The following is a 10,488-nucleotide window of genomic DNA, read 5'->3' as shown; positions in this document are numbered from 1 at the left end:
CCCCGCGACCCGACTCCGGATAAAGCGGAAGAAAATGGATGGATGGATGGAATTCAGCAACCAACAGTCAGTGACATTTTAAATTTAAGATGGCACCTACTGTATGATTTTGAAGCACCAGAAAAGCATCGTCAACCAGCTAACAAGAAATGGGTCATCTGTTAAGCAGCGACAAGGTTCACATATATAATTAAAAAACAAACATTTCTGCATATATTAGAAATGACTAAATTTAATTTTTAGTGGGAGGAAGGTATATCAGGACAAAGAACAACAAGCAATATTTCACGTATATTGACCAAAATAAAAACCTAAAGAAAAGTTACACAGCAAGTCAACATGCAATGAACTAAATATTATGGTTTCAAATGTGACACTAAGTTGACACAATAGTACTAACAACCGATGGGCTACATTAAAGAACACACTTAAGGGGAAACAAAAACTCCCTTGTTTTGTTAGCACCACCATAAAAGTTCTCTCTCAAAAATAAACAACATGCCAACAGGTTGATCAAAATAGAGCTAGTTAGCGGGGGAGTTCTTAGCGGCTGAGGACTGGTCATCAATGTTTGCCATTAGGGTGTGAATCCAAACATCCCTGTCCTCCACTGTGGTGTCCACCAGATAAACAGTCAACCTGGGCTCCTGTAAGTCACACTGATCCTTTGACTCTTCAAGGACACTCGCCACGTGGGCGACCAACGCCCGCTGTTCCACATGGTTCCTGAACAACATGGCGGATTTCTCAGACCAATGGTGCTGTGTCACACCTGCAGAAGAAAATCAAGTTACAGAAGAATAGACAGCTCATAACTATTCTTTGTTGTGAAGCATGTGTGAATCCCTGCAGCCGCCACTTTTACAACCTTTTTTTTTTTATTGTTGTTATTGGTTTCGATGATGTGTCCATTTATGTTTGATTTTGCTTGTCTGCTGGTGTTATTTTTCTGTTGTGGGTCTTTCATTGTTTTGTACCGTTTGTCTTTTGGCATAATACGTATTGTTTAAAAGAAGCAAGATATCCATTCCACACCATTTATATTATTGCTATCCTTATGCTTCGTAACAAAGATATTTGAAACATAAAATGTTTTTTCTTCTTCTGGTTGGTGCGACAAAGTGCTGGCATCTTCTGGTTCAGCGGGAAACGCACCCGGAGCAACACAGAGAGACTTCTTTAAAAAAAAAAAAAAAATGCTGCATTTATTAACAAATAATTTTCACGATAAGGAATTAAAGTATTTCCCGACGTCATCTTAAAAAACCTTGTGTGGATAACAGTTTTCATCAGACTTGAGATTTACTCAGCGTGGGAATGATTTTAATATTTGCAACAGCACAAGTCTGATCTGTCTGAATGGCCGCACGAGAACATCACTGAAAAGAAATATAGGGTCAAAGTCAGCTTTATTATCAATGCCATATGTACCGAACATATACAGGACTGAAACTGCAGAACTCCCCGAGGCCCACGGTGCAAGTAGTAATAATAATAATAATAAAAAGATTTTACAATTATCTGTAGGTTTCCAAAGCCTGAGAGACCACACGTTAAGATAAAAATAAAAAAAAATCATAGATCTAACAGGTTTGGTCGTACAGTGTGTGGTGATCAGCCACACGGTAAAAACACACATGAACAGATTTCACACACGAACATTCCCAGGTCAGACAGGAAATCTCTTGAGATTAAACGTGACTTCAGAGTAAACAAACGGAGATAGTTTGTGGACTATTTAAAACAGAGGAAAAAACAATGCAAAAAGAAAAGGTGTTCTTTAAAGGAGTGGAGGCAGCGCGACCACGAGACACTCTGGTAAGTCAGAACAGCTGTTTTGATGTTAGTGTGTCCGTCACATCGCTTTCTGATTGGCTACACGTCACATTCAGCAGGCTGCATGCTCATTTGTGCTCGGAGGACTAAGACAATCCAACATGTTGAATAACCCCGATTTGCGATCAGAGCGCCCCTGACGTCCTTCCGAGCAGATCAGAGCGCTCTTAACACACCACACACGGCAGGAATATCTGATAAGATTATCTTTAGCATCATCATGATTATCAGGGCGTCCTTAAGATTGTCAGAAGGGGAAGACTGGGTCCGATATCGGCCGAATTATCTTGCCGTGTGCACCAGGCATAAGGGCATGCAAAATAGAAAAATAAAGTAAGTGAAATGCAAATTATTAAACAAAATAAAAACAGTACAATAATTCAGAGTCCAAATACAGATTTAGTAAGACAGTGACAAAAGCTAAATGACTGTACTGCGAGAAACTCTGTCACCATTTCTCAGCCAATGACTGGAAGGGGCTCAGGTAGATTACCAATGACAAAGCCAACACCCCCCAACCCCATCAACGAACTGCACCTGGACAACAATCTGAATGACTGTTACTGTCATTCTGAAAGAGAGCGGCACGCTGAAAACATCACCTACGTGCTGCAATTCACCAGGTTTCACTACAGACAGAAAGCCAGTTAGACAAATTTAAAAATAAAAGACTTGACCCGATCCTAACCTGAACCCCTTTTTGGTAACATATAATCCATATTATTAAGTTATTAAAATTAATCCAACTGGTGTTTGTCTGTCTGTTAACAAGTTTCATTTCCTCAGCTTTAGCACTGTGACTGACAGAGCAAATTAATTAGTTACATATTTAAATATTTTGTCTCGTGGCAATATCTCTTAATGTCAGTGTACCATGGATTTGAGGCTCTGATGGATGGGTGGATGGCACCATATTTCCACTGGCAACACAGACAGCTGCATTCAGCCAAATTTTCTTGGTTTCAAGAGGTTATGCTGGCGAGAGCTGGATTTGAGCGGGATGTGGATACAGTGCATCCAGAAAGTATTCATTGGGCTTCACTGTCACCACATTTTATATTGCAGCCTCATTCCAAAATGGAGTCAATACATTTTTTCCCCTCAAAATTCTACTCACAACACCCGATAATGACAACATGGAAAACTTTTTTTTTCTGAAATTTTTGCAGATTTCTTAAAAATAAAAAACTAAGAAATGACGTGTACAGTAGTGTTCAGGATAATAGTAGTGCTATGTGACTAAAAACATTAATCCAGGTTTTGAGTATATTTCTTACTGCTACATGGGAAACAAGGTACCAGTAGATTCAGTAGATTCTCACAAATCCAACAAGACCAAGCATTCATGATATGCACACTCTTAAGGCTATGAAATTGGGCTATTAGTAAAAAAAAAAAAGTAGAAAAGGGGGTGTTCACAATAATAGTAGCATCTGCTGTTGATGCTACAAACTCAAAACTATTATGTTCAAAATGCTTTTTTTTAGCAATCGTGTGAATCACTAAACTAGTATTTAGTTGTATAACCACAGTTTTTCATGATTTCTTCACATCTGCGAGGCATTAATTTTGTTGGTTTGGAACCAAGATTTTGCTCGTTTACTAGTGTGCTTGGGGTCATTGTCTTGTTCAAACACCCATTTCAAGGGCATGTCCTCTTCAGCATAAGGCAACATGACCTCTTCAAGTATTTTGACATATCCAAACTGATCCATGATACCTGGTATGCGATATATAGGCCCAACACCATAGTAGGTGAAACATGCCCATATCATGATGCTTGCACCACCATGCTTCACTGTGAACTGTGGCTTGAATTCAGAGTTTGGGGGTCATCTCACAAACTGTCTGCGGCCCTTGGACCCAAAAAGAACAATTTTACTCTCATCAGTCCACAAAATATTCCTCCATTTCTCTTTAGGCCAGTTGATGTGTTCTTTGGCAAATTGTAACCTCTTCTGCACATCTTTTATTTAACAGAGGGGCTTTGCGGGGGATTCTTGCAAATAAATTAGCTTCACACAGGCGTCTTCCAACTGTCACAGCACTTACAGGTAACTCCAGACTTTGATCATCCTGGAGCTGATCAATGGGTGAGCCTTTGCCATTCTGGTTATTCTTCTATCCATTTTGATGGTTCTTTTCCGTTTTCTTCCACGCGTCTTATTTTTTTTTGTCCATTTTAAAGCACTGGAGATCACTGTAGATGAACAGCCTATACTTTTTTGCACATGCGTATAAGTTTTCCCTTCTCCAATCAAAATTTTAATCAAACTACGCTGTTCTTCTGAACAATGTCTTGAACATCCCATTTTCCTCAGACTTTCAAAGAGAAAAGCATGTTCAACAGGTGCTGGCTTCATCCTTACATAGGGGACACCTGATTCACACCTGTTTGTTCCACAAAACTGACGAACTCACTGACTTTTTAGTCACATAGCACTACTATTATTCTGACCACTGCTATACATAAGTATTCACACTCATTGCTCAATACTTTGTTGATGCCCCTTTGGCAGCAATTACAGCCTCAAGTCTTCTTGAGTATGATGCCACAAGCTTGGTGCACCTATCTTTGGGCAGTTTTGCCCATTCCCCTTTTCAGCACCTCTGAAGCTCCATCAGGTTGAATGTGCCAACTCTGATTTTGTACAACATGACCCCTTTAATAATTATATTGTGAGATCTCGACTTAATTTTCAAATATGCTCCTAGAATGTTAATAAATCAAAGATTTGTACAGTTTTACAAATTTAACATGTTGCTGGATTTAATTAATAATTGATTTCCAAATTGATGTGCATTCAGCATTATTTAGTAGGTGTCAATTTAAGTTTGTCTTATTCAAAACATATTTTTGTCCTGGTGGTGCAGTTCTGCGGTACAAGCCCGACACTCTCACCCGTGTATCTTTCCAGTCCAATAAAATACACTGTTGTCATTCTGCTCTCATCCATTTCGCAATCAACAAAGCTTCAGCCATCATTTGTTGACTTAAGAATAGAAAAGAAAAAAAATGAAAGAATCCAGTAACAGCTTTCATGAAACGACTATTACACACAGCAACAGTCGCTATCAGTCTGTTGGCGCCTCTATTGCAATAACACTTTAAAGTGTTCAAACTTACCTGCCAGTTGTGCGGTAACTGCCTGGAATGGCAGCTGTCGAAACTCCTGTATGAGAGGTCGGAGGAGATTAAAGCAGATCAGCTCACGTTTGCCGCGGTCCAAGTCATAGACTGATGCCAACCTATTGGTGAGGATCCCTTCCACCATCACACGATACCAGCTATTTAGAGAGGTGCAGAAGAAAGACCGAAATGTTGGTGTTCAGTTAAGGTTCACGCAGCAAATGTTTGTATTTTATCATTCATAATACGTTTAACACGTTTGTTCTTCCGTAATTAATGAGAGCAGTGTGACTTTAGGTGTGATCATTTCACCTTGGTGAACATGATTTCTGTAACAATGTAAAATAGCACCATTTAATTCATGGGATTTAACAAAAAACATGGTACAACCCCAATTCCGATGAAGTTGGAATGTTACGCAAAATGTAAATAAAAACAAAATACAATGATTTGCAAATCCTCTTCAACCTATATTCAGTTGAATACACCACAAAGACAAGATATTTAATGTTCAAACTGATAGACTTTATTGTTTTTGTGCAAATATTTGCTCATTTTGAAATGATGCCTGCAACACGTTTCAAAAAAGCTGGGACAGTGGTATGTTTACCACTGTGTTGCATCACCTTTCCTTCTAACAACACTCAATAAGCGTTTGGGAACTGAGGACACTAATTGCTGAAGCTTCGTAGGTGGAATTCTTTCCCATTCTTGCTTGATATACGACTTCAGTTGTTCAACAGTCCGGGGTCTCCGCTGTCGTATTTTGTGCTTCATAATGCATCACACGTTTTCACACAGGGCGCCACAGGTCTGGACTGCCGTACATCAACAACATCCAGAAACGCTGCCACCTTCTCTGGGCTCGAGCTCATTTGAAATGGACAGACGCAAAGTGGAAAAGTGTACTGTGGTCTGATGAGACCACATTTCAAATTGTTTTTGGAAATCATGGACATTGTATCCTCTGGACAAAAGAGGAAGAAGATCATCCGGATTGGTACCAGCGCAATGTTCAAAAGCCAGCATCTGTGATGGTATGGGGGTGTGTTAGTGACCATGGCATGGGCAACTTACACATCTGTGATGGCACCATCAATGCTGAAAGGTACATCCAGGTTTTGGAGCAACACATGCTGCCATCCAAGCAACATCTTTTTTAGGGATGTCCCTGCTTATTTCAGTAAGACAATGCCAAGCCATATTCTGCATGTGTTACAACAGCGTGGCTTCGTAGTAAGAGTGCAGGTACTAGACTGGCCTGCCTGCAGTTCAGACCTGTTGCCCATTGAAAATGTGTGGCACATTATGAAGCGCAAAATACGAAAACGGAGACCCCGGACTGTTGAACAACTGAAGTCGTACATCAAGCAAGAACGGGAAAGAATTCCACCTACAAAGCTTCATCAATTAGTGTCCTCAGTTCCCAAATGCTTATTGAGTGTTGTTACAAGTACAAGTAATGATTTACAAATCATTGTATTCTGTTTTTATTTACATTTTACATAACGTCCCAACTTCATTGGAATTGGGGTTGTATTTGCCAGCAGTGGACGGTTTTGTGACAAACACCTACCCCTTGCCTATTTGAGCAGCACAGATGTCTCCCTTCCTGACATCAGTGGCCAATGGTTCTACACTCGAAGCATTCTGGTTATAGTAAATAACCATTTCTCCCATCAACACCGCCAGTTTATGGAGGTCTTGCCAAAGCTGGATTACAAAGTAACCAGGGTGGCAAGCCACCGATACAAACACGTCAACATTCTCTCCAGCCTGCACAGAGGAGAATGAGGTGGATGTCATCACAAGCCTTTGGGCAACAGTAATTTCTCTTCAGCTGACAAAATCATTCTGATGTCTTTTGCCTTTTCTGTTGTCAGTTATTCCTAGTTGTAGTCTATACATTCAAAGTAAACAATGGAGTCAACGGGGTGTTGCCTGTGGTCCTGAATGAAAACAAGGTGTTTTACATAATAATATTTAAAATAAAATACTTACCAGTAATGGTTGTATTAAACTGCAATTTGAATGTATCCGTGAAAAAAAAATTAAAATTCAAAAATAGCTTCTAAAAATAATGAAAAGTGGCCAAGTGGTGAGTGCGCTTGGTTTCAGTGTGGAAGGTTCCCGGTTCAAACCCCACCCCTGCCACATTTCTCCATGTAATGTGGAGTTGCATCAGGGCATCTGGTGTAAAACTTATGCCAAATCAACATTCACATCCAAGCTGTGGATCTTCTGCCAGCTCAGCTGTGCAGGGCCTTTGAGCAAGATACTCAATTCAGTGAGTGTACAAATGCACAGGTGAGAGATGGACACTTCATCCTTAACTCCCTTCATTTTTCAGAGATGTAGAAGTGCAGCAAGTGTGCAGCAAGCACAAGGCTGTTTTTAACATGCAGTGGTGAATGCAGCTGCTCTAACCTCTACTCAGACTGACTGTACCATGACTGCATTGAAATGAAAGCAGTTATCTCTTTAAAAACAAGTCACCATAACACAAACTTTACACTTGAGTAATCTTTGCAATTAATCCGCAGTTCATGTTTGCGCTGGTCTGTACGGACCACAGATCAACTATGATGTTTATACAACTAGCAGTAAACATTCTAGCATTTGACTGAACAGACATCATAACGGCCAATTTTGTATTCAATACAAAATTACAGATTTTGCCTTTTTACGTTTTTACATGCAGTAGTTCCTACTTTTCAATGACATAGTAATTGTTTACTTGCACGATGAAACTCACCTCCCAGACATCTATTGACTAAAGAGCTGATAATACAACTACCATTTAGTAAAAATACGTACTGAAGCCAATCATGTTTCGCAAGTCAATCATTTTGCAACAAAATGTGAAAACAAACATAATTGATCACCTGCGTGCACATCTTCAGTTCTACAAAGGAGCAATGGGGAAAGAGAACGTACAGCATTTACTGTATGCACTGGTAAGCTTTAGGACTCAGGCAAACCCGTCTCTTCAATGGAGACAAAAATGTGTACAATATAAACAACAGGAGAAATATTTTCTCCATACGCACCGTGGGAAGCTCCAGTGGCGGCGGCGGCATCATTAGTGTCTGCTTTGCATCTGTGGTGATAACTGCAGAGAAAAGAGTACAAGACAAGTATGGGATGACTAATGTGTACAGTTATGGGCCTTTCACACTGCATGCCTCATCTGCATATTTTGACGTCTCCCCTCACGATGGACATGGACATGATTTGCGTCTGCCAGAACCACAATTTTAAGAGAAAAAGAAGTAGAAGAACGAGTCACCCATCACCCTGCTAGGAGAAGCTTTGTTTCAGTGACTGCTCGGAGTCACGCTGAGATGAGGAGGACTGATCAGACTGACACTGGTCCACAGCAGCCAGGATTCAGGCCACAGCCCCAGGCAGAGAGAGACACAGCAGCCGGGGTGATGGAGCAGACCCACTCAATCTGAAATTCTTCACTTTTGGATATATACAAACACACAGTTTGAGCAACAGAGCTTCTGCAAATTTGTCTGAGGTGAGAGTAATCAAAAATAAAACATGACTTCACTGCACTGCTGAAGGTTTATGATCGGCTAACGTTAGCTTAGCCATAAGCTGCAGAATCACTCAGTCAAGCTGAGTGAACATTTTAATTTGTAAATTGTTAAAATCCATTTTAAAGGCTACTTTTAAAGCTTCAAATAAAGCTACACAGTTTGTTAATGCTGTGACTACAAAAAAAGGCTTGACTTTAAATAACTTAAACCATTTTGTGTGTGTGTTTTTTTTTTAACAATTTTAAGAAATATATTTCTTCACTTGTCGCACATCAGGAACATTTCAACATTTGCTGTGCAGAGAACTGGAAATACAGATGCACTTCAAAAACTTCCTGTGATGGAGCTGAACACCAAAACCTGAAGTCCAGACAGAAGAACAGAACATCTCTGCTCTTCAAAATGTGAGGAAAATACCACCAAAAAGGCCACTAAGAGGTCAAAGCTGTGTAGGAGACCATCTGGTTAAATGTCCTGAAGGTCCAGCTCAGCTGTCGTCACTGCTGCGCTTCTAAATAAAACAAAGGCTCTTTAAAGAACAACAATTTTATTATTTGCAAAAGCTGTTTCCTTTTATATTTTAACATTAAATGAATGAATCATTAAAGCTAAGGTAGGTAACTGTTTAGAAACACTTTTCGTTATACTGGATGAAAGGGTCCGTCTATCCTGACAGTCATCAATACATTATGTATTCAGAAAAGCAAAAAAAGAAAAATTAGACGTCTGTAGCAGCTGTGGGATCAATAAAACTCTGACCAGTATAAGCCCCACGGTGCTTCTCAAAAAACCAACCAGATGCCTACATGTCTAGTGCTGCCTGCTTGCATCACCAGGATTAATGCCCCCTCTGTCCCTCTCTCCTCCTCTCGTGCACACTCATTTCACCAAAGAAGTTCACTTTGGTACAATGGCAGAGGGAATTCAGCCGAAACTACCACTTCCACTGTTACGTTTAACGGCTCACCCCGATAGAAAGCCAGAGGCAGAAAAGGCTGCGATGAAAAAGGCTCGGGATAAAGCAAGAGGTCAAACGAGAGTCAACATCGGTACAGCATTTTCTCAGTGGAAACAACTGAGGCATCTGAACATTACTATTGTACTTTTAAAAACAAAACATTACAATAATAGCTTACTTGAGGCCCCCTGACACGAGCATGTCTTTATTCCCGCAATAGCACGCACGTCGTCGTGATGATCCCACCCGTGATGATGCCGTTCTTTGTTCTACCTGCTACCACGCGTTCTGTACTGGACGCAGTTTATATAAAATAATTATTTCGTGTCGGATTAATCATTTTCCCTGTAAATTGGCCGTGGAAAACGGCTGTAATCACTTCCTGAATCACAGAGGCCCGCTCCAGCCATTCGCATGCGCCTAAAAAGCTGCAAAAAGCATTTTGAGTCATCTAAAAAGGTAATTATTTGTCATGGCTTGGTAAAACAGTTGTGTGTCTTTCCTTCTTGTGTGCAGCTGTTTAAGTGTGTATTTGATAGATTTAACATCTTGTTATAATTGTTCAGACAAGGTGCGCTCTGATGCAATCCTCTGACGTCGCCACTTGCTCTGTTGACTTCTTTACTCACTTGACGAGCTGCACATCATGTTGGCGATTAGATCGCACCACGTAGCATGACATTTATGCGTGAAAAATTTTCTGAACATTTCAAAATTCTCACTCAAAATTCAGGGGTCCTTTACCGGTGAACAAGACATGAGGTAGTTTGGTCAATGCTGAAATGGCTAAGGCCTGGTTCACACAGCAGGACAATTAGGCCAATATCAGACCCAATCTTCCCCTTCCTACAATCTCAAGGACGCCCCAACAAACGTGATGACGCTAAAGATAATCTTATAGATATTCCTGCCATGTGTTGTGTGTTAAGAGCGCTCTGATCTGCTCGGAAGGACGTCAGGGGCGCTCCGATCACAAATCGGGGATATTCAACATGTTGGATTGTTTTGGCATGATA

At 40.4% G+C, this 10,488-nt stretch overlaps 1 protein-coding gene across 1 annotated transcript in view; it reads right to left on the bottom strand.

Moving 5' to 3' along the window:
- Positions 1-251: 251 nt before the first annotated feature.
- The window catches only part of LOC117526592 (tudor domain-containing protein 7A-like), a 61,844-nt gene continuing 51,607 nt past the window's right edge, over positions 252-10,488 (bottom strand). The window contains exons 13-16 of the mRNA XM_034188651.1: positions 8,017-8,078; positions 6,543-6,742; positions 4,964-5,124; positions 252-772 (exon numbers count right to left, since the gene is read on the bottom strand). Coding sequence (XP_034044542.1) covers positions 525-772; positions 4,964-5,124; positions 6,543-6,742; positions 8,017-8,078 — 671 coding nt within the window. The 3' untranslated portion in view covers positions 252-524. The remainder of the gene's footprint in view (positions 773-4,963; positions 5,125-6,542; positions 6,743-8,016; positions 8,079-10,488) is intronic.

The sequence above is a fragment of the Thalassophryne amazonica genome, chromosome 15 (assembly GCF_902500255.1).
Source record: "Thalassophryne amazonica chromosome 15, fThaAma1.1, whole genome shotgun sequence".
In the NCBI taxonomy this organism is placed as follows: Eukaryota; Metazoa; Chordata; class Actinopteri; order Batrachoidiformes; family Batrachoididae; genus Thalassophryne; species Thalassophryne amazonica.
Note: the sequence above shows the minus strand (reverse complement) of the source record. Positions and strands in the feature narration are given on the sequence as shown.